The sequence below is a fragment of the Syngnathus scovelli genome, chromosome 6, assembly GCF_024217435.2.
Source record: "Syngnathus scovelli strain Florida chromosome 6, RoL_Ssco_1.2, whole genome shotgun sequence".
NCBI lineage: Eukaryota > Metazoa > Chordata > Actinopteri > Syngnathiformes > Syngnathidae > Syngnathus > Syngnathus scovelli.
In genome coordinates, this window is record NC_090852.1 from 16,690,757 (window position 1) to 16,714,638 (window position 23,882).

At 42.4% G+C, this 23,882-nt stretch overlaps 3 protein-coding genes across 8 annotated transcripts in view; 2 read left to right on the forward strand and 1 right to left on the reverse strand.

Annotated features, from left to right (window-relative positions):
* Nucleotides 1–10,776, reverse strand: part of LOC125970835 (periphilin-1) — a 36,105-nt gene extending 25,329 nt beyond the window's left edge. The window contains exons 1-10 of one of the 5 annotated variants that reach the window (XM_049723504.2): nt 6,920–7,256; nt 6,718–6,832; nt 6,488–6,561; nt 6,159–6,380; nt 6,001–6,062; nt 4,545–4,601; nt 4,292–4,434; nt 3,590–3,666; nt 3,229–3,372; nt 13–899 (exon numbers count right to left, since the gene is read on the reverse strand). In XM_049723504.2, the coding sequence (XP_049579461.1) occupies nt 708–899; nt 3,229–3,372; nt 3,590–3,666; nt 4,292–4,434; nt 4,545–4,601; nt 6,001–6,062; nt 6,159–6,380; nt 6,488–6,561; nt 6,718 (972 nt within the window). In that variant the 5' untranslated portion in view covers nt 6,719–6,832; nt 6,920–7,256 and the 3' untranslated portion in view covers nt 13–707. Of the gene's footprint in view, nt 1–12; nt 900–927; nt 1,046–1,126; nt 1,146–3,228; nt 3,373–3,589; nt 3,667–4,291; nt 4,435–4,544; nt 4,602–6,000; nt 6,063–6,158; nt 6,381–6,487; nt 6,562–6,717; nt 7,257–10,642 lie in introns of those variants that run through there. The other 4 variants (XM_049723505.2, XM_049723506.2, XM_049723508.2 and 1 more) reach the window with 4 other exon arrangements.
* Nucleotides 7,525–9,495, forward strand: LOC125970837 (YY1-associated factor 2). 2 transcript variants are annotated; one of them, XM_049723509.1, is made up of 4 exons: nt 7,525–7,678; nt 7,941–8,069; nt 8,482–8,631; nt 8,729–9,495. In XM_049723509.1, the coding sequence occupies exons 1-4, from the start codon at nt 7,605–7,607 to the stop codon at nt 8,967–8,969; spliced, it is 594 nt and encodes a 197-aa protein (XP_049579466.1). In that variant the 5' UTR covers nt 7,525–7,604; the 3' UTR covers nt 8,970–9,495. The 2 variants fall into 2 exon arrangements, with proteins under 2 accessions (XP_049579466.1, XP_049579467.1); XM_049723510.2 differs by lacking the exon at nt 7,941–8,069 and having other exon boundaries at nt 7,552–7,678.
* LOC125970832 (glucoside xylosyltransferase 1) lies at nt 9,914–16,191 on the forward strand. The gene is made up of 8 exons (XM_049723501.2): nt 9,914–10,287; nt 10,618–10,710; nt 11,162–11,345; nt 11,473–11,604; nt 11,670–11,921; nt 12,231–12,354; nt 12,427–12,599; nt 14,483–16,191. Exons 1-8 carry the CDS (start codon nt 10,076–10,078, stop codon nt 14,630–14,632), a joined length of 1,320 nt encoding a protein of 439 aa, XP_049579458.1. The 5' UTR covers nt 9,914–10,075; the 3' UTR covers nt 14,633–16,191.
* Nucleotides 16,192–23,882: the final 7,691 nt, after the last annotated feature.

The window sequence follows — 23,882 nt, forward strand, 5'->3', positions numbered from 1 at the left end:
AAATAATAAGGATTAAACTCAAAAAATGAAATTTATTGAGTATTTTTAATACGTTTTAATAGATTATTCAAGTCAGTTTCAACTGGTCCCACAATACTGCTCAAGTCTTTGCTTGGAATAGGATACACAAACGTTAATCGGGCTACATATAGCATAACCGCCAACCGCATACATAATTTGTTGAGTTTAAGGTCGTACATGAAAGGTTCCATCATTATACAGTAGGATGCAGCAACATGAAAAAAGTCTTAATCACCGCAGAGGCACTCGATGAAATATATGTCAGCTTTTTCGTCATTACAATACTTCTGCATATTTTTAATCAGAAAACTTTGCTACATTATCTTATCACAGGATCATGAATGTTAGTGTCAAGATAAAATAGAGTAAAATACTTTGGTTTTGAGAAGCCGTTTTCACTACTGCTCAACTAACAGTTTGATATTTGGAATGGATTATCAAATACATTTGTCAGTTGGAAAAGTGCAGCGGTTTTATATATATATATATATATATATATATATATATATATATATATATATATATATATATATATATATATATATACACCAACGTTATTAAAAATAAATGATTTGATGAACAATAGCATGAACCAACAAAAAAAAAAGTCTCGTTCCATTCGCATTGTTTTAATGGAACAAGACTTGTAGAAGGGTGAAGAAAAAAAAAAAAATCCAATGTCCACATTAAGTTGTATTGTTTGACTCCAGCGCCTCATCGAGTTCTTTCACGTAGTGCCTGAGGGCAGCTAAGCAGTGTTGTCTCATTTCAGACAAGTTTGCATTTAGAGCATTGTGAATAAGATTCTCCAAAGTGGGCTCCTTGGACACCAACATCTTCACCACTGTGCCGAATGTCTCGCAATCCTGCCTATGGTGCTGCACAAAAAAAATAAAACGAATTGAAAATAATGTTACAGGTGGGGGTCATGTGCCAGGTTGGGTGTCGCTCTCGTTGAAGGTGAACTTCGTGACCTCATTCTTGCTTAAGTGCCGTATTCCACGAAACAGGTGAGCGAGTCGGTCTATAACGGAACGAGACTGCGAGGTGTCAAATCTTTCGTCGTACTGCGGCATTCTTTCGCACCACGTTGTAACGAGCTCTTGCATCCCTCGAGGACTTTACTGCCAACCAAAAGTGGCTGTTAAGTTCTTTGTAGGTGTCCCAGGTGCGAGCTCACAACTTCTTTATCACCTGGGAGGGGCGGAGGGGGATGCTGATGGGGTGCAGGGTTTTTAGGACCACGCCAGCCAGACAAGGCAGCAAAGGGGGTAGGCTGGGACAGCCAGGTCCTCCAGGGGTGTGGTAATTAAATCCAGATCACCTTTACCCCTTAAATTAGGGTCACTCGGGTTGAGAGAATGCGACCTTGCTACTTAAAATTGCCATTTCACCCAATTTGCAATTAAAAAAAATATATATTTACTTTTAAAAAAAAAACTGTCATAAGTAGAAGATATTATTCATTCATGCGTACATCTTCTGAACTGCTAATCCCGAGAAGCTAATTTCCCAGAAGACCACAGTAATATGACATCTAGAATGAAACGCAAAGAAGATAATGCGACTACCAGGTGCAGATCATGAATCCGATCATTTTGTCGTTCTCGCTTTCCGACAAGGTGCTTTGCGCTCGCTGAGGCCGACAGAAATAGTCGAGACTGTGAGATGCGTTTGATCGGCGTAATGACGGCCCTCAGCGCCGTGAAGAGCATCGACGGCAAACTGGGTGTGCAACCACATCTTAGGATGAAGGTTTCATGTTTAACAATGTTTAACATGACACAGCTGAAAGCTCAGGTGGCATTTCAACAACTTCTTCCTGGAAAAGAATTCCCCGAGCATTTACGCAAAGCAAGTACGGTGGAACCTCCAAAGTGGAACGCCTCAAAAGTGGTACAACTTGGGAAATAGATTTTGAATCTGAATTCGGGGAACTTTAAACTTGAGTATGACCTCATCTGCTTTCCCTTGATGGGACACGTGCGTTTGCTAGCAAAAACAGAGGTCGATTTTTGACCCGTATGTTGTCAAAGTGTTAGTTTTGGAGGTTCTCCATTTTAAACCCTCCGCTATGCGGCCGCAGAGGTGAGAAGCCCCGAGAGGAACACTGCGAAAATGCAGAGGGGGGAGCCTTGAAAAAGCGGGCTCCGACCCAAATCGGATGTTTGCGGAGGTCCAAATTGTGAACATATACTCAGGAGTACTGAAGGGGTGGTGGTCTTGGGAAATTGGGGCCCTGAGTGAGATTACACACACACACACGGCGCTCGCATGTGAGGCTCTAAATGAGGCAGGCGGGGGTCCCGCTTAACAAGCCTTCTAATTGAGGGCTGGTACGCATTAGGTGAAATTAAAAGCTGCCTGCTAAGCCAACATCTCGAAAAGCAGCTAATTGTAAAAAAGTTTCATCGGTACGGTTCCCTGAGGAATCCCTCGCAATTTCTGATACTTTGAGACTTATCTCGTACGATCATTTGTTCCGCGCTTCGTATCTGACCATCTATGACATCATGAATGAGGTATTTGGAAGGAAGGTTTTATTTTGTATGCCAGTTACATTTATGGGCATGATGTATTTGTTTAAAATTTAATGACTGTTTCTTAACCTCAAGAATCCACGCAGAGAGGCTGAGGAGTATTTGGGCAGAAAAAAAAAAAAAGAACTGATTCCCGTTCTCGGAATAGAAAGGTGCACTGTATGCTTTCTTACTTATTTTACAAGTTACCCACTTTGCCCGCCATGTGACGTGTACAGCGCGGAGGCAGATGTTCCCGTAAAGGCAGCGGAGCGCTCGCTGTCTGTGGCGGCGCTGGGAACCTGCGGGGTTTAAGCGTGTGCGCGCCCATGCCAAAAGACGTACCACGCTGCGGGTGGGCCGCCTGACATCCCGCGGGCCAATTCCTGCCCCGCTTGAACAGGAACAGATAAGTGGCACGTAGTGTAGCGGGGAGGGGCTGAGGGGCGGGGGGGAAGAAAGCGCTACGCTAAATAGCAGGCCCTTTGCAACCTGCTGACTGGCATTTTGAAACCAAAATGTGTTGCCAGTCACTGGTGGGCAGATGGTATAACTTTTTTTTTTTTTTTAACAGATCCTTATTTTACTAGTAGTAGGTAAGCTTTATTTGACACTAAAAGCATCACCCCCCCCAAAAAAAAATTGTATCTTGCACAAGCCAAGAGTATCGGCCCAAAGTAAAATTTACCTTTTCGATTTCCAATGCCTTAGCTTTGATGGCTTCCGAGCGCCGCGCCTTTAATTCTTCGTTTTGTGTCTTCTCGGGCTCCACGCTGGAAGGAGCCACCTCCTCCTCCTCCTTCTTCTCCGGTTCGGCGTCACAAGTTTTTTCCTAGTCGGGTAAAGGTCGTGGGTCAGTGGGTGAGGTCACCAGTTTCAGAAACCGGTTCTGATTTCAAAGACTTTCCAAGCACAGAGAGACAACTTAACTCTTTGACCAGTGTTGAGTTGTTGTTGTTTTTTTTTCTACGAGCCTCATTATGCGCGCCACATGTCAACGCCGAGCGGAGCCGACGATACGAGCATCGGAAGCAAATACTGATATTTACCTTTATCAATGAAGACGTTTGGGGAGGCTCCTCAGCGGGGACACTTGGGGGTGGGGTCGATACCGCGGCAGGCTTCGCTAATAAAAGAAAAACACAATTATTAAAAAATAGTCAGCAATGGAAGAACCATATCAATTATTTTAAGCTAAGTCATATTTAAGCATGTTGGGGTCACGAAGAGTTCACGATGTGTTACTACAAACTTTAAGTCAGTCTACCAATCTGTTTAAAAAAAAAAAAAAAAGGTTATTAATTACTCGCCCCTGAAAGCATGAGAGCAAATAGAAGTATGCACAGAGAAAATGGCCAGAACCCCATTTCCACATGCTTTACTGGCCTAATTAGTGTTCCAGATGGAGGTGGGAGGTACAACGGTTTTCTCACTCTTTTATTGCATCTTCAAAAGGCTGGCACACAACAAAGCACGACATTTTCGGCACATAAATATGCTCAGCGCAAATCAAAGCAAAGAAATTACTTCGGCTTAGTCTCGTGACCTTTACCGTGTCGACTCGGCTGAAAATATTTTTTCTAACTATTTTTGGCAGAATCTTGTAAAAGTCTAAAAGAAGGGACGTGAAATGTAGGCTTCAGAGGGATCCCTGTGACACGGCCCGAGCACTCTTTAGTTAAAAAAAAAAAAAAAGAAGTGCTTAATGGCTTCGCTTGGGATGTTCAAGAACCACGTAAATAACGACTTACCTTTTGGAGCGTTTGCAGCACCTTTTTCCGCCTCAGGAGGAACGTTCTTTTTCGGCGATGGTTGGTTTTTCTTCTTTCCCGATGAGCGATCCCAGTCTCCTTTAGCGTTCTGCGAGTACCTGAAGTGATTTTGGTCGTCGCGACTCCAACGAACCACAGCGCAGTTAAGCTTAAAACGTGTGATCTCACCATTTTGTTTTTGTGCATCATTGCAGAATAACTTTGGGAGAAATTAGAAAAGGAATTGACTTACTTGTGAGAGTGGCCTCGACCCCTGTTATTGAAATATGGACCCGGTCGGCCATTTTTTCTGCACAAAAAAAAAAAAAAAAAAAAACACAAAGTTTGCTGCAGCTAAAGAAAGTTCGAGCCAGAACGATGAGAACAGAGCACACAATTAATTCAAGTCTCGTCAAATTCATTATTACAGGTTTAGAAGGGAAAGTGGATAATGGTTGGGCTGTGAAAAAGAACGGGCGGAAGGCTAAACCACAGATTTAAATTCAGAGCCAGTAGGGCACATGGATCAATTTGTGGAACGGAGGCAATCTTCCACTTTTGGCCCTTGGAACACGTAAAAGGCCCAATTTTCAACTCGGCACCAATTTTCAAGTCAGCGCTTGTCCTCAATGGAAGGCACTGTTTAATTAGAGCCAAATATAAAGCTGAAGTCACCGAGCGCTGTCACCGGATTTGCGGCAACGCCACTTCCGCGCATTATTCAACCGCTGACGACGGCGTGGGACTGTAGCCAGATGTTTATGCGTCCCCGCGGGCACCTGGTTGTCGAGTCCTCAGTCTGAACATAAACTAAAAGCGCATTTTAAAAAGAGATCATATCGAAGGAGGCCTCGCATCTTTCGGATTGAAACGTAAGATGCCCGTTTTAACTAAAGAGGGAGTGCTGCGGCTGTTTTTTCTATTAGGGCAGATGCTGGGGGTTCTTTGGCAGCGTGTGTAGACACTCGTGCCCTTTGTCCCCTATTCTAGCCTGGTATGACTCCTAGCAAAAAAGACTGCCGGTGGTGGGGGGCCCGTAAACTGTTGGTATGTTGAAGCTGGCGAGGTGAGAAGTGCGTGCGTTGATGTCGGCTTTACAGCAGCTGGACTTAGCGACTCCGCCTGGGGTTAAGCCTCCAGGTTTACGAGCGGTGGGGTTAAAAAGAAAGGCTCCTAAAGAAAGCTGCACAATTTGTCGATAAAATAGCTGTATCGTGATACTCAATGAACATATTGCAAGTTTTTCCAATATTGTGCAGCCTTACTTACAAATTAGTGTTTAGAAAGTCAATCTGCACTTTTTTTTTAAATTACCAAGCGTGTTTCAATATAAAATACCAAAAGAACATATGTATTTTATATTGGGATATCCCAGAGAGATCAGTTTCAACATACTGCAGAATACATATGTTGTCTTTTTATTCTATCCTGAAACAAGCTATTGAAAGTAAAAGTGCAAACTGACTTTTCCAACAAATCTAAAATACTGCCATGGCTGTCTTTTTGTTGACTTTTTTTTAAGTGGCGCTCTGCCTCCCTCTAGTGGTCAAAAAACAGAAATTTGTAACAAACTGGACATATTTATTACACACAGAGCATTTTGGCTTCTTAGGGACCACTAACTTTGAGAAACAACATCCTAAGCGGAGGTAAGGAACAAAACCAGTGACCCAAGTAAATAATTTAAACAGTAAAGCAACAAAAATCACCTTCCGCGTATTTGATGCCTCAAATCATCTCTGTCGTAATGTGGACGTTGATAGTGTGGCTCCTAAGAGATGAGTGAGGGGGAAAACATTCACTAAATAACATGACAGGAAAATGCGAAGAAATAGAATTGCTTTCAGACATCCTGGTCTTGTCTTACTTGGTGGTGAGGTGGGGAGTTTCTGTGGAAATTGCCATAATCGGGGTTGCCATCGTAATATCGATCTGATGGATAATTCATGTCCCTGGGACAATTTTCAGGGGGGAAGCCCGGGCCGTCATCAAACCATGTGTCTTCTTGAAATTGTCTGTCATAGTCCCCCGCTGCAGGGGGGCCTGGACCGGTCCTTTCGAAAACGTTGACCACTCTACGGACTGTCACCTGAAAAACAGTGTGAGTGCATTTCTTCAAAGGTTTCACCTTTAATATTTGTCACATGGGCCTGAACGAACCTGAGGTTTTTAACACATTATCAATTACCATCTTACCTCTCTTGTATCCGCTGGTGCGTATTGGTGTTCATAACGCATACGTATAGACTGCCACCTTTGTCTGTATGCCACTGGAAAAAAAATTTGATTACTTAGTAAGCAATTGGTTGCTCGTCATTGATTTAACAGGAAGACTTAAGAACGACATTGGCAACTAGTTTACACATGCTACTAAGGAACGAACACATGCTGATCTCAATACGTGCACAATAAAAACATTTACTTACTTTTGTTGCGATATCAATACGATGTACAGTGTAGAAGCAATGTTGGTGAGGTTGGAACTAAGTTCCCCAATGATTTTCAACAACGGTGCCAACACAGCCACACTTTACCAAATACCTGGGTAAATTATCACAGGTAAATTCGGTTTTAAGACAGTCGTAAGTGCGTGAGAGACGACGCTTATCGATTAGCAAGTTAGCATACCATTGCACGAGGAAGTAGCAAAACACAACATGGTGTACGCCACCAAAAAATCTTCACGAATGAGATCGCTTTACACCACTAAATTTGTGTTTTCGTCTACTAAATGTAAATGTATTTTTTACGGACATTGAAACACTGCATTAAACCATGGCGATGGTATTAATTTCTTCTTCCCTTTTTTTAATGGCCGCTGACAAGAAACGTGTTGGTAAATTACCGCCGACTAGCGGTATGGAGTGCGAACCAGGTTGGGGGAAAAAAGAACCATACTAGAAACCCTGATTGCAAATTTCCATATATTCGCCTAAATTAATTTTTTGACTTAAATTTAAAAATTGGCAAACATAAAACACGATCGTTTGAACGTCTGCGCTATGAATTTCAGGTTGGTTTAAACCGCATCTCCCGGTGGACAATGGAGGAAGTGGCCGTAGTCCTTCAATGGATGGCCACAAATAATCGATTAGAGAGCTAAAATACAATTAAAATATCGATATATACATATATAATAATGGTTAGCATTATTGTGTTTCATTTATGTGGGTATTTTCCTTGAGGTTTTTCTTTATCCGAGCGATGTTGCGATTACGTTAAACGTGATTGGTTGTACGCAGGCCACGTGATTCTCCTTGACCGGAGTTTCAACGACAGCTGAGTAGCTAAACCCGACTAATTTTATTTTTAAATGGTCACGTTTGAGTCTTTAAACCACACTGACGGCAACTTGTGCATTATGGGCGACAAGAAGAGTCCTACAAGGTAAAAAAAATTGCAGTGCGTGAATTAAGACACTTCTACAGGCTAGTCCCGAAAAGAAAGCGCGTCGGAAAATTGATGGAGGTCTTTTGAACTGAACAGTTTTCATGGCGGCTAGCTTGTTAAATGCGGGGCTGCCATGTCGTTGAACGCTCCTTCGCCGACTTCAGAGTTGTAAAACATTATAGCCTAACCGCCGTGGTTTAAATTTTACCCGCACGCGGTTTTTACAACACGTCGCTCCGCTGTTGTTTTGTGTTTGAAGGCCGAAACGGCTGCCGAAACAGCCGCCAGCCGACGATGGTTACTGGGACTGCAGTGTCTGCACCTTCAGGAACACCGCCGAGGCGTTCAAGTGCACGATGTGCGATGTCAGGAAAGGGACGTCTACGAGGTATGAATGTGCCAAGTCTTGTGATGTTTGGACAAAGGAAGGGCTGTAACGTAATTAGGCAGTTTAAAGACGGCTTTAAAATGGCTTGGGTCAGTTCGTATCGGATGTTCCTCAATTTGTAAACACAAAACACAGCGTCTGGCTTTTTCCTTTCACAGTAAAGGCATCATTAAGAGTGCCCTTGTAGGATGCTAACACCTGCAGGGGGCGCCATAGGAGAACGTTCTGCTCACCCCACTTGGAAGGGGGGGGGGCTTTAAATCAGTTCTAGTTCCAAAAAAAGGCATTGCAAAGCTACAAAGATGTACTCATTTTGATTTCCCATCCATTAAACCCGGTGTGCACCTATCTCACAAATGCACCAAAGTCTAACCATCACACTAATGTCCTTTTTTTGTTTGTATGCTTTTAGAAAACCACGACCCGTTTCTCAGTTGGTGGTACAGCAAGTAAATCAGCAATATGCACCACCGCCCACCCTGCTTAAAAAGGAGAAGAAAGAAAGATCAGAGAAGAGCGACAAAGAACTAACGCTGAGGAAGAAAAGCCTAAAAAAAATGAGGTATCAGTAGCCGTATTCATCAGTATCAGTTCTTTAGGCAATATACACCCAAAAAAAAAGTCATCATCGGTAAATTCTTGTTATTTCTCTTCTCCAGACCAAGGTTAAAAAACGTGGACCGGAGCAGTGCTCAGCATTTGGAGGTTACAGTCGGTGACCTAACGGTGATAATCACAGACTTTAAGGAGAAAGCCAAACCTATGTCTACTTCCACCAGCGCCGCAGCCGGCGACCCGCACAATCAAAGCGGCTCGAGCTCCGACAACACCGAGCGAGGGGTGTCGCGCTGCTCCTCGCCGCGGGGTGACGGCTCGTCAGTCAACGGGGACGCTCATTGAACCTCGGATTTGCCACTCGGCAAAAGCCACTCTGATGCACTCAACCGGAGCTTGACATGCATGTTTTTTTTTAAACTGCCATTTTTTTTTTAGCATTGGCTTCCACATTTGGGGGGTTTGGTGATACTTTCGGTTTCATTAACTGCCAAATCAAACCCGATAAACGGACCGAATGAACATTATATAGCCCCTGACGGTGTGACATCATCAAAGTGATGCATTAAGAAAGCAATGTGAAGTTTATTTCATGTTGTAGTTTACTCTAGAAATTTTGTTATTTGCACTTGAGAGGTTCATGATGACATTTTTTGTGCCCCCCATCATCATTATTATTAGTCAATCATAACACTTTTTACTTTTGGACTCGTCATGTCTTTGGATGCAATACATGTTTTCCTGTCTAACATTTTAGTAAGAAACATTGAACAATTTACTTTTTCACTCTACTAGATCAGAGCATGATTCAATCTATGGAATGGTTTATATTGTAAAATACTGTGAATTAAAATAATTGTAGATTCTTGTACATTAGGTTTTTTTTTAGTGCAAGTTTGTTATGATGAAGCTTGTAGTTGGGAAGAACAAAATATCAGGAACTCATAAATCCATCTTTGTCATCCCAGACTTGAATACTTGAATAGGAAGATCATTTAAATATTAGCCTATTTTTTTATCACAACTTTCCAGCATCTGTTTTGAGTGGCAATTTTAGAATAAACTAAAACCAACATTGTCATACAATACATAATATCGTTGCACCAGTCAATGCAAAACTATCCCATTGACTACAATGGCTTGGTTGTAATTACAGCATTTTATTACGTTAGCGTATTTGTTTAACCACATTTGATCCTGCTTTCCCCAACGATAAAAGCTTATTTGTGAGTCAAACAATGAGTTGTGGTTTTGGAGAAAATTATGAAGCGCGCCTGGCATCCAAGTGCACACGCGTGTGGAGTAGGCGGGACCTGTTCGCGCAGCAACGCGGTCAGACGCTTACCTGATTTAACTTTTGTCTAAGAAGGAAAGATTAACTTGAGTAAGTCCTTACCTATGTGGGCGGAAGAGGTCAACCGACATTTTTGCGACAGCCCACGAAACACAGGATGCGCCGTTATCGGCGTGCATTGCTCCTGTGCTCGGCGTTCACGTTTTTTTCATCGCTCTACGTGTTCAATCATCTTGCATCCAGCCTGGAGGACACCGACGGGCGGCGCCTCGGCGAGCTGAGAACACCCCACGGAGGCAGTCCCGACTCGGGGAACGTTTTCGGGAAAAGGCCCGGATCGGCAGGCCGTCGAGTACGCCTGCCGTCCAGGTAGCTAAAGCTACATTAGCCATATTGCTTACAACCATACGTCGCTACTCTAATATGCTCCTGCTAAATTTAGGAATTTAAAATCGAAACGATAACAGATTAGAAAAAAAACTCAACATACATAATTTATTGCTGTACTGTTAGAAAATACTATTTTTGTACCACAGCAATTAGTTTATTGTCAGGTAATTCGCTAATACTTCTTTAAACCAACGCCACCTGTTAACAGCTTGAATTAAAGTCTTACTACCTTAATCCCATCACACAATGCTAAAGTTTAAGACCCAAAAAAGTATCGATTCCAAAAGATGGTCTTTTTTACTCTGTTAGGTGTAAGTCATTGTCAGTCTCTTACTGGAATCCGTTTTGGAGGTTGCCTGCTGATGTTTGTGGACTGAACCGCTTTATGGAATCATCCTTTAGGTATGACTGATTTTGTGCATCTCTTAAAAAAAAAAAAAGACACTTAGTATTGCAATAAGGAGCTTTGTAAGTGTTTAGTGGCCACACGCAGAGATATAAAAGTACTGCTGCTGCCTCATGAGCTTTTTAACTAGCTGCGTTTATTGCACAATCACAGTCGTTGTGCTGTGCTTTGTGTTTACAGACTGTAAAGTGTCATTGACACATGAATACAGTAAATGCCTATTACACAATAACAACTGAATTGATGGCTTTAATAAGCTCTCCATCGACATGCAACAAGTCAGGTGATATTTATTTTCCTCCCACCTACTAGGAGCTACACTGTTTTAGCATGCAAGTCCTCGTCCCCCCCCAAAACCTAATGGCAAGTCCATCCCAACAGAGCTCAGTGTGAGTACTGATGTTCGAACAACTGCTGAGTCTAATTTAAATGTGCCTTGGTTGTTAGAGACGGAACAAACTCTGAAGAAGAAGATGGCGGCGATGAAAGCAGTCACCTGGCCGTGGTGGCCTGTGGTCCGAGGCTGGATGAGACGCTCACCATGCTCAAGTCGGCCCTCCTCTTCAGCAAAAAGCCACTGAAGTTTCACATCTTTGCAGATGAAGAGCTTCAAGGCAGATTCCAGGATTCGGTGAGGGTCCAGTCTAGTGACACACACACACAAGCAAGACAGCTGGGGACGGTTGTGAAATGTCTCCATGAACGTGGACATACAGTGCTGGAAACATAATATATATTTTTGTCATTTTTCTTTAAAGCTGCACTCCTGGCCAAAGTCAGTTCAGAGCAAGTTTAACTTCACCATCTACCCCATCACTTTCCCCAGCGGGAATGAGAACGAGTGGAAGAAGCTCTTCAAACCATGTGCCTCTCAACGGCTCTTTTTACCAGTAGGTTCATTTTAACAACAAGGACACATTTGCCAAATGTCCTCAAATCTGTTTTGTCTTTCCAGCTAATACTGAAGGAGGTGGACTCTTTGCTTTACGTGGACACCGATATCCTCTTTCTGCACCCTGTGGAGGGCATCTGGGCCGCGTTCTCTCGGTTCAACTCCAGCCAGTTGGCTGCCATGGCCCCGGAGCACGAGGAGCCGCGTATCGGCTGGTACAACCGTTTCGCTCGCCATCCTTACTATGGCAACACTGGCGTCAACTCGGGAGTCATGCTCATGAACATGACACGCCTCAGGAAAGCTTTTTTTAAGGTGATTGTGGATTGGATTGGATTTAATTCAAATTTAATTTAAATAATCATTAATATATTCAGGGTGTACAAAGTTAGTTCCACTGAGCATAAAAAAGTGAAAACTGGTTGTTCTTAGGTTTAAAAAGAAAATTGTAGGAGTAGCTGCACTACCAAAACTGTCCACTTGAGGTCACTGTAATTCTAGATTTATGAACTCCCAACTGAGCAACTGTTTCCTTCAAGTCAGATAAAGTGTTGGCAGATTTAGCTGTCAAGGCTGAAGCAAAAACATGATTTTGTTTTTGGCTAACTTTTTTATGACTCCTAGAATGGCATGACAACAGTTGCACTTCAATGGAGTGAAATGCTGATGCCCCTGCTTCAAAAATATAAACTCAACATCACCTGGGGGGACCAGGACCTTCTCAATATCATCTTTCATCACAACCCGGGTGAGTGCGCATGCATTTGGCCGGCCGACAAGTGAACTTTTACTAAAGTGAATCGCTCTCGCACGTTTACAGAAAACCTCTACGTGTTCCCCTGCCCGTGGAATTATCGTCCGGATCACTGCGTCTACGGCCTTAACTGTCAGCAGGCGGAGGAAGATGGAGTCTTCATTCTCCACGGCAGCCGGGGAGTTTACCATAACGAAAAGCAGCCGGCGTTTAGAGCCGTCTACGAGGCCATCAAGCAGGTACGGACAAATTAACAAATCTGAATTAGTAACGGAATGAGTGCTTACATTTGAGAGAAGGCGTTTTCGTAACACCGGTTTTAACCACTTGTTGAGTTTTCCAGACATTGTCTGTCGCAATTGAGGAATAATTTGACAGCTTGGGGGCCGTACTTATGCTTATTGATTTGCTATCGTGTTTCTCTTCAAGGGGCAGGTGTGTAGGTGGATTATCAGATTTGTTTGGATGGAAAAAAAAAAAATCAGCCTGTCAATATGCACTCTAAGCCTGTGCTCATTTATTTTTTTATTTTTAAAATGCGCAATCAATAACATTTCCATGACTTGCTCTTAATCTTCTCGAAACAAATCAGGCCCACTAGTGGGAGTTCAGAAAAAAAACTAATTCAAGTTGAATTTTGGCGAGATATGGGGAACACCTTGGATTGGTTGCTAGCTAATCACAGTTTACGTATGGTCAGGTAAACATTCGCACTCACATCTTTGAGCGTTGGGGACATGGGAGGATGCTTCAGCCCTGGATTCAGAATCCTCAAGTTCAGAACTTTGGGTTCCAATAACCGTAGTTGCCTTAGAAATGACAAATTGGAGAAGAAATCATATTTAGCCAATACACAGAAAGTCCCATTCAGATTCACCCATTTTTCTTTCCCCCAGTCGGCCACCCTTAGAAAGTCACAGTCGGATCCAGTTAGCCGGAAAGCTCTTTCCTCTCGGGTCGGGTCGCTTTTGATCTGCCCCGAGTTGAATCCCGTACGCCAGTCAACAAGCAGGCGCCAATCTGTGAAGTAAAAAAAAAAAAAGGGGGGGGGGCTTCATTAGCTGCTCTCCATCCATTACCGCCAGCCACCAGCGCTGACGTTCTCAGCTATTAAGAAAACCAGAACCGAGCACTCCTCGACAAAGCAAACCCGCGTCCCACGCAATCACAATTCGGGATTTTTTTTTGCACAATCATCACACATGTAAAGTAAAAAAATAAAATAAAATACGCAGAGCCTTTAGAACGTTTCAACCCCGCTTACAAACTGTTTTATGTCACACTTTTATTAGCGCTTCCCCTCGCTCTGGCCCGCCGAGCCCACTCACAATTTGTTCCCACTCAGTCCTTCGGGGACGGGGGCTGCGAAAGCCTACAGGAGGCAATTCCGGAAGAAACTTTCATTTCCCTCCCACCAAGTCCACCAGCCAGCCCTTCCGTGTCTCCAGGCAACGTCTCCCGTCCAGCTGAGGCGCGTGCAATAAAGGGCACTACCATTACCCCAGCCCGGCCCGGCCCACAAAAGAGTTGTAAAATCTTTAGTGCTGATGCTAGTTAGAGGCATCACGATGGCGATGCGGACGACGCATCCACATAAAAATCGATGCGAGGCCGTTAATGGTGCTTTACAGCCTGTGGCGCTGTATGAAAGATAATAAAGAACGCGTGCTTTGAGTAACCTAATGCCTGGCCAAACAGGAGTCAAATGAGGTGCCGTAAAATTGCCATCGCGCCGTATTTACAGGAGAGTAGTAAAAGATTGAAAGCAAAAGTCAACATCGTTTCTCCGCATCGTCTGGATCTTTCATCTCGGCTAGGCTCACTTTAAGCGACCTTTGTTATTTTGTTTACAATAAAAGGCGCCCGGAGGAGCGTACTAATACGATTACACCTTAGCCGAGCACATTCCCCTCACGATTTATATTTATCATTCGGATAAATCTTGTATTAAAGAAAAAGGAATCAAATGCAGGATGGTGTATGAAAAATAAATAGATAAAAACAAGCAGAAATAAAACAGGCAAATAGTCCCAAAATGGAGCTGCTGATGGAGGCACTTTGTAATGCGAGTCAAGTGCTAAAAAGCTTCGGCGCTGTGTAACGTCTGCAATTCCTTTTCCAGTATCCATTTGGCGAGAACATGGAGACGTCACTGCTTCAGCCGCTGGAAGCAGCTCTTCGGACCGCCGCCGATTCCTACTGCGGGCGGGTGAGCCACTTGTTCACCAAGAGTCTCAAACAAAGTATTGCGTCAGTTCGACGGGAGCCATGAGATATTTTGTCTGGGTGGTGGGAAGGGTGTCCTCACTCTCGAAAATCTGTGCCGAGCTTTTGGGCCGCCTGTTACGTACTCAAGGTCGGGTACGCCGACCTTGGAAGCGGTGCGATACGCACGACGTCGACAGAGACGTGTAGCGATACGATGAGTTATTCACGCCAAGGTCCCTGCACGGTAGAAAGTGAAATGACAGAAGTGACAGAAAAGTCGCAGGACAAAGTTGAAAGAGATGACGGGAGGGAGAAATCGCAAAAGGCCTGAGATGATATTCAAAGCCAGATCGTCTCCGCCGTGATGCAGACAAAAAAGCATCCCAAAAAAAAATGAAGTTAATATAAAGATAGAACTTTCCGTCCAAGTATTTTCAAACTAGATGCATAAAGTACTGCGATTGACCTTTCCGGATATGTCGGCCAATTTCCAAGATTAAAGGAACGGCGCACTATATGGCAATATCTATATTTAGTCCGCCTTCTCATCTGTAATGAGTTATTTAGTGTCTCCCTGTGGAAATGAAGATTTAAAGGAAAGAACAGAAAAAAAAATAGAGGCGCGAGGCGTTTTCCTTTAATGCTCGCATCCTTTTGAGCTCTTTAAGAGCTTCTGCGGTTTTTCCCTTAAGAACGTTTGGTACGCGGGGGCCAATAAGGCGGATGACAAATAGGCTCCGGCTTCCTGAATTATTATCTGTTTACAACTTTTTCACTGTGTAAATTGGGCTGGTAGTTATGCGCAACCCGCTTAATTTTGTATGTGTTTTCAAGTGGTGCTTCATATAAAACACCAGCATCACTCCTTTTTTTTTTTTGTATTTATTTATTTTTTGAATACCACCGTCCAAAACATAGTTTACTTTGCCTCTGCGGAGGTGATTTATTTAGCAGTAGGATTGAGACAATCAGGTTGTTTTTAAGAAAGATTTATAATCACAGTCATGTCACGAGAATCACTTTGCACAGTTCGCCTAAGATTTTCATCGAGGAGTCCACTTCAACATTTAAACGCTAATAAGGAGCAAGTGTTTTGTAATGAACTTTTTTTTGAAGGCACAAAGAGAAAATGAATGTACATGCTAACCTTAGCCTGACTGCTACATCATCACGTCTTGAAATGAAGAGTTTTGGTGGTCGCACGAAAAGGTCTCCAGCATTATTTCAGGCCAAACGCGTAAAGGAATTTACCTTACAAATCTGAATTTTAAAGGAACATTGTTTCTATTGAGAAGGAGAAAGTGTTCACAGGTACCGTGTAGCATTTATGTAGCGCGACAACATTATGAATTATAAATGATGTATTTGGTCTTTACATTATTTAAAATCACCGCCAGTGATACGAGATTGTTTTTATTTACGTTGAAGAATAGTATTTTCAATGGGCGTTATGTTTCCCGCGCTAATGCTACGTTGACGCGGTGTAGACCTAGCATTAGCTAAAACCAGCCTGTTGCTATACGAATCATTTTTGTCAATGTGAAACAAATTTTGTGTATTCTTGACACGCATTGTTACATTTTTTTGTATCCCAGAATAACCATTAAAGTCTTGAGTGTTTTATTGGTGTCAGTATCAATTTGGTAGCTATCTCGTGGGAACAACCAGGACCACAACTTGACGGTTTAGACCGTCTGTAGTATTTTGGATGCCAAACATTTCTCTCATTTCTGAAATTGCAATTCAACTAGAGGAAATCAGTGCATAACACCTTGAGAAAATGCCGGAAGATGATTAAAAAGGCAGCTCATGTGTTGGCTTCCATTGCCCTCGGCTCTGCATTTGCACAGGCCGATTGACAGACAGACAGACAACACACGCCTCGGATCAACAACGAGATGAATTTCAAACACTTCTCCCCTAAGAACCTTTTAAATATTTCAGTTCTCGGCAAGCAAGTGTGCTGTATATGAGGAAAAAAAAACTTCTATAATGAAGAGTTACAAAAGTCAACCTTAAACTTAATAAAAACCAAAAACAGTCGAGTGATTAAAAACACACAGGAGGTCGATTAGCATCTCTCGTTAAGTGATTATATCGGCGCGGGGAGAAAAAATTATAGCGAATAGTAAGATGGGCGTAAACCTGCTGGTTGACTTTGGAAGCTAATCCTGCCACTGCCTGGTTACGCTCCCCCTGAGTATGATGGTGATTGAGGTCTCGTTCTCCTTCAGTCTTACAGGAACAGCTAATGGATTATTCATGTTATTGCTTGCACCACTTGGCCTCTCGATTGCTCAATAACGATTTTTAAAGCCCGGGCATAAATTAAAACAGTCACAGGGCTTGACAGTTAGAGTAAAAAGGGGTCACAAAGTTAGGAATATGCAATATGAGAGGGAGGGCAAAAATCATTGATGGGTGTTTTCTTGTAAGCGGTTAAAGGAAAATGACTTTTGCTGAAACCTCAGGGGAATTGCGGAATTATATTTATCCTGGAAATGATCATTAAAAAAAAATCTTTTGTGGTAGTAAGAAACTGACGTCCACCACATTTTCCACATTGCCTTTTTTGTGCCCGATTTTATTTCACACCACAATATCTTTGTGATTCATAGAAATTGCTATTTCACCATGGGGGTAATTTGAGAATTAAAAAAAGTTAACGCAACAAAAGTCCATTACTTGCAAAATATTACGCAGGGGGTCAGCTGGGTAATGTTTATGATTTGTTGATAAAGCTACGGGAATCCGCTCTGGCCTCAACAGAGAGCAAATAATATGAGCCGTTCAATATTTAATCAAAAACACTCCTTTTGAAAATCAGTCGGTGCGGGATTGACGCGGCAGGTTGGCTTTTACTCACGCTTTACAATACAAAGCATCGCGTCTACGTTTGTATTTCAACGGCTCCGTGACGCCATTTCATCTATAAACACTTGCTAATGAGGCTGTGAGTAAGTAAACAAGCGTTGAATTTATTCAACACCCTACTTTTCATACCGCAGCGATCATTTTGATCAACATTACATTTGCCCCTCATTTTTTAATTGCAACCCTCGGAATCACTTCGCGTAATTTACCGCCGGGCAGATCCGTCTGCTCTACGCTGATAAAAGGGAAATTCTCACTGTAAGCAGAGCAGCCCCGAGAAATATGCATGTGCAAATAAAATAATATAGCTAGCTCGCTTTCCCCCCGTGGGCGGACATAGATGTCATCTCGCCAGGTGATAACGTCACACATCATCAATTTACGAGCCCGGCGATCGTACGGGCTTGCTGACGGCTGCTTAATATTTCTTTTTATTATAGCGGAGACTGTCTGACGTTTCAAATCAAAACTGCACCAGATCATGAGATCCAATACGAGGATTTCAAGAAATCTTCTGCTCTCCTCACACTCTATAAACAACCACTCAAAGAGCATCCGCACTGACCCAGGGGGCGATGGCCTCCGCCGCCATCGCCACGGCGATATTGAAACATGCTTTATGGATGCATGATATTCAAACGTACAAACATAAGGATGTTATTACACAGCCTTTCTCGTATATTCCCGGTTTTTACGGCCCGGTTGGAGCAAATGTCATTGAGATGGAGCATTGGCGATGTTCACGTAATACCGTCCGTATTACCGCTCATAAAAGAAGATATCAATCACTTGAGCTGACCTTTTTCCCCTGATAAAACGTCTCATCAGTGAGCCCCATCTTAGCGTGTTAAGGCTGAAGGGGGCCGCTGTTTGGAATCCGAGTTCGCGGTTATCAAACAATATGTTACGCCACACTCCCTCCGATTGCAAAATTGCTGCTCGTGCACTGCCGTTAACTCAAATGTGTGACTTTTTTGGCATATAAGACAAGTTTGTCATTTTAATTTGTTGACTGAACCGCCCGTGTGACTTTCATTTCAGTTGCGTCGTCGTTTTCGACCCTTGGTGCTTTAATTGCTTTATAATTGCAGCCAAGTTGCCAGACTTTGTTCGTTTTATTCTCTCGCTTCTCCGCAAAAGCCCCTCGAGACCTCAACCTCATGCTGGAGGTCATTTAATTGTCTTCCGCGCGCATCCCCGCCTGGCTGGCATTTCCTAATGAATCTATCGCACACACACTCGGAGGCAGTTTGCTTCATTGACTATCGGTGCGGCTTGACCTACGTGAGGAACCTTTAATTGTTTTTCCCTCCCGAGTCTGACAGCCGACGCCACATGATGGATTTGCCGGAATGTTTATCAGTGACACACAAAAAAGGGGTAATTTCTGTAAAACCTTGAAAAACATTCACGGTCAAATTAGAACTTCGCTGAGATGCAACTTGCTAACGCTCGACTTCAGCGTAGCGTGTGGAAAGCTCCGTGACTAAACGGGCTGTTGGATAAACTCGACATTGTCGTACAAATCTCTCTCCACCTCATAAACCTTTGGCTGTGAAGGAAGTGTTCAATGAGGCGGACTTAGTGCAAACATATGAAAGTTATTACGAAAACCTCATCTCGAGAACTTATTCACCCGTCGCGTTTCTTACTACTCGGAGGGCGCTCGGATTAATCAGACGCATTGCGGCAACAACGCCATTTAAGGGTATATATGCATAATGAGCCAAAGAACACGGGACAAATGGCTCTGAGAAAGTCATTTTTCAGGCCCCCTTCATTACTTGCAAGGGCACTTTGACCGGGAAGGCCCGAAATGGATCCTCATCAAAGTCATTACCATTATTGATGTACTCTCGGGGCATTAAGGGGCCCGATTGTCGGCGGCATTTAATCAAATAATTCTCGAGAAAATTTTATTCTGCAGATGCTTTTGTAATGCGGCTTTTTAAAGACCCCTCTACGTCCAGATTGTGTAATCTTGAGTCGGGCTCTTGTCGGATGATTACACGGCCCCGGCATGCGGCGACCCGACCAAGAAATCACGTCAAGTGTTTGCCGAGGGCCTCGACAACTCCGGAATTTAACTCGGCAAAGTCCAATTATCTCGCAAAGCTCGGTGCCAGCTTGCCTCGCCTGAAGGGGGCTATTTTGTGACTTCATCAGTGTTCCTTTTGCCCACACTGTTACATCTTCTGCAATTGAAACTTGTATGACATGACATCTCGTCTCCAAACTAAATTGCTTTCTGTCCATAAAGCAGAAATAATCAATGGCGAGAAATGCCAGATGACTTCATAATGAAACAGCTGTCGTCGTGTCACAACCAAATAGGAAATTAATGACATGAGCACAAAAACTGCCTTTGTCTACAAAGTTGTTCACCGTGGTTGGAGAGTAACTTCAATTCAATTAAGAGAGTTAAAAATCATTAACGGTTAGTTTCTGCAGGGTACGACTTGTCTCTTTCACGAATGGCTATCGCTTTACTTTCACCCTACAGCCAATCACTCGTTTGCTTTCACCTGTATAGGAAATCATTTTTTGCATCCACACGGGACCCTGACATGACCCATCAGCACTACTTTCTTGTTCAACGATGCTTTGTTGCCCTCTTGTGGTATCTTAGGGTAGTGCACTTTTTTTCTTGTATTCTTGTTTCGACGGTTTACATCTCTGCCGCAAAACTACGATTTGCCTATTGTAGTATAATAAAAAATAAAATCATGCTTTGCTTTGTTGCCCTCTTGTGGTATTTTAGGGTAGTGCAGTTTTTTTTCTTGTATACTGACTTGTTTCTACTGTACACATCTCTTCCGTAAAATCACGATTTGCCTATTGTAGTATAATAATAATAAAAAAAATCATGTTTTGCTTTGTTGCCCTCTTGTGGTATCTTACGGTAATGCAGTAGTTTTTTTTTCTTGAATACTGAATACTTTTCACATCTCTGCCGTAAAATCACGATTTTACCTTTTGTGGTTATAATAATGCAGAAAATTCCAGCCACCATCCACTTCTGACTGACTCGTTTTCTCTGCTAGAAATATTCCGCAAGCATCACATGTATTCAAAGAAGCGATAAGAAAAGGTTTATCTCTGTGCAATTGCCTCCCGGCCACCAAATCTTCTGCACTTCCTTTGTGTTGGCTCACTTTCTCTCAGCTATACTCCGATGGGGATAGAAGTGCGTTGAATGGATTATAAACAGAAGACACGATTGAAATATTACAACAGGGAGGGAGGGGGGGAGGGGGGGTATCTTGGGAAAAGGTGACTGTCCTCAAAATGATACCACAGATATAGTTCGCAATTGCAAATACATTCCCAGAGCTGACTTTAAACCTATTCTCGTTTTTTTTTGTAGCTAATATCGGTGAATGTTTGCCAAATTGTCAACATCGGCGACCATATTGACAAAAGGCTTTACTGCAACGGGGAATCAATTTCCTCCATATTGTGAACACTAATTGCTGTCTTCCTCAGATCCGTTTGTATCTCCCCAAAGAGTTTCACTTCATTTGAGATGCTACAGTTTGGAGGTCACAAAGGCGAGAGCATCATTGATTGGAAACACAATGGAGCTAAATTAGCCACGGCGAGTCGCTGAACCAACAAAGGGAAATTCGCTTACAGGAAATCACTGAATCAAACTGTGAACAAGAGCGGCCAGTAATTACAAACCTAGAGGTGTCTGATCAAAAGTTCAACCAACCCCTAACCCTTAGCCACTCTGCAATTGATTCGGATTGGTCACACCCTAAGTGGCCCAATCAGAATCCTGCCACATGCTTGAAATGTCTTGAAAGTGACATTAAAAAAAAAAAAAAAATCCCTTTATATACGGATTCCCGTTCTCAGCCTTGTCGTTCATTCTCGTCCTATTGGATCTTTCCCTGAGATCTGAACACAAATGAGCATGTCCGCTGACGCCTGCCTCACAATACCGTAGAAGTCTAATTAGCACCCTTGGCACCGAAACCACCTCTAATCGTTTAACAAAGACCCAAAAAAATCGTTAGCACAAAATCAGAAAGCAATTCTTCATTTGCATTTAGATTGTGTTTTCATAATAAAGCCCATGGATGACTTTGTCTGTGGGAAAAAGATAATGAAACCTTTGAGCATGGCTCAGCCTCGCACAGGAGATTCTACGCTAGCACGAACTTTTGCATGTAAACATTCGGCGAATGCAAAGTTTGTCACATGCTTATTAGTGTGCCACTTGGTCAAGATAAAAATGTTTAATAACCATAACTTGTTTTTTGCAGAAAATCCCATCAACTTGATATTATGCATCACCCCCCCAAAAAGTTTCCAAATTATTTATTTATTTTCTTTCTTTTTAATTCCTTTAATTTAATTAAATTTAATTTAAATGTTCTTTTTAATTGAGACAAAAAATGGCTACTGTCGGATTTAAAATATTTAGTAAAAGTAGTTGTCTGTGCAACCAAACTTTTGAGGGAATAAAAAATAAATTTAAAAAGAAAAAAATTCCAAATTATTTAAATAAAATATTTCTTTTTAATTTATTTTTAATTAATTTTAATTTGGTTTTTAATTGAGACAAAAAATGGCTACTGTTGGATTTAAAATATGCAGCGAAAGTAGTTGTCTGTGCAACCAAACTTCTGAGGCAGAAGATGTGAAATCTGTCTGAAAACACACACACGCTGGATTTCATGCAGTGTAACTAGTTGGCCTTTATATTTTTCCATAAACCGCCAATACTTCACCGGGCTTTCCCTCCACACGAACTACGAATCAAAATGATTCGCTCACCCGATGTCAACACGCCGGTGAGCGTTATTGCACCAGCCGTCTGTCTCATTACATTCTCATATTGAAGTAATATTCAGTAAAGTCATAATAAAATCAATCTGACAATACGTTTTCTCCCTTATACACGTGTTCCGCTGCTATTTATGCCGCCGCCTTGTGAATATGAATAGACAGGTTGAATGAAATGATGCTATCTCCTCCCGTAGAACTCGCTGCACCTGACAACGTATCGAGCCCATCAAAGAGGTTCATTATTCTCCGCCATTTCAGCGCATTCATTATTTGCTGTGCTTTTTCATTCCCCGGCGCCTTCCTATCTTTGAAAACACCGGCAGATCTATTCACCACCCCCACCTTAATATTTCTCTTTCATTCACTGTCTACAAAGCTATTTCGGAGCCTCTCTAATGGGATAATGGTGGCGTCTCTGGGTCATTCTCAGTTTTGTCGAGAAGCTCAGAAGAATATTTATGTCGACAGTCTTGATGTTATAAATGTAATCGTTCAGTGAGACTACGTTGTTGGGAGATGCTAGGTTCAAGTGCAAAAGAGAAAAGTTGATAAATGTGAATACAGAATCGGGATGTACAGTGATCCCTCGCTACTTCGCGTTTCGTTTATCGCGGCTTCACTACATCGCAGATTTTTTTTTTCTATATTAAAAAACATTTAAAAGTCAAAATAAAACTTCTAAATTGATGTGTCTAACCTTTAGGATAATGTAGTATTGCTCCAAATGTTCGTTTAGATTCTTTTAGAAGTCCGTTTTCGCGTGTTAGCACGATCACGACTTAGCATCTTTCCGCTAACTCGTTAGCCTGCCCAGTACTTCTTGTTGGTGACTGTACTTTGTGGATTTCATTTATCGCGGGTGGTTTTTGGAACCGATTATCCGCGATAAACGACGGATTACTCTATTACGTCCTTGATAATCGTGCCATGTTACCCAAAAAAAAAAAAAAGTTGAGCCTCCATAGTTGGAAAGCCGCCACACAATCCCGATTTTTTTTTTGTTTTTTTGTGCCGCATGCACATACGCACATAGCTATGAAATCTACTGCAGCACTCTGATTATTAAGTAGCCAAACAGAAGCAGCCAGGAAGGAAATGAACTCATGTGCAAACAACATTATCTACCAGCAGCATAAGCAGAAACATACGTTATGTAGCAGCGTACGACGCTATAACTCGCTCTTTTTTTTTTTATTCATTATTACCTGACCATATTCACCCGATGCGGCTACCGAATCTAAATAATTCAATAGGAGGTAATATTCTTGCGCAATCATCTTTGTTTAAAGGAAGTAAGTACATTTTCTAGAGGGCGTGACCCCATTAGAGTCGCTGGTGAGCTGGAGCTGCCTCAGCCCGATTTCTGATGATAGGCGGGTTAAAACTAGGACTTGTCGGTAAATGGAAATAATAAAATCAACCTTCACAACTATAGACAGTTTAGAGCGCAGGTGTCAAACATAAGGTGCGGGGGCCAGATGCAATTTTTGTGGCCCGCAAAGACAAATTGTGCGTTAAATTCGTGTCAATAATGAAATTGCAAATTGTATTCACTTTAAAAAAAAAAAAAAAAAAGATATTTATTATAATTCACCTTTTTAAAGCATTTGAACAGTTTTTACTAGTCTCTGATTTGATCTGTA

Excerpts from the sequence above, each read along its gene's own strand:
- LOC125970837 (XM_049723509.1), top strand. The coding sequence starts at position 7,605 with ATGGTCACGTTTGAGTCTTTAAACCACACTGACGGCAACTTGTGCATT. Across the intron at positions 7,679-7,940 it reads GACAAGAAGAGTCCTACAAG|GCCGAAACGGCTGCCGAAAC; the intron begins GTAAAAAAAATT and ends TTGTGTTTGAAG. Across the intron at positions 8,070-8,481 it reads AGGAAAGGGACGTCTACGAG|AAAACCACGACCCGTTTCTC; the intron begins GTATGAATGTGC and ends GTATGCTTTTAG.
- LOC125970832 (XM_049723501.2), top strand. The coding sequence starts at position 10,076 with ATGCGCCGTTATCGGCGTGCATTGCTCCTGTGCTCGGCGTTCACGTTT. Across the intron at positions 10,711-11,161 it reads TTTATGGAATCATCCTTTAG|AGACGGAACAAACTCTGAAG; the intron begins GTATGACTGATT and ends CTTGGTTGTTAG. Across the intron at positions 11,605-11,669 it reads CTCAACGGCTCTTTTTACCA|CTAATACTGAAGGAGGTGGA; the intron begins GTAGGTTCATTT and ends TTGTCTTTCCAG.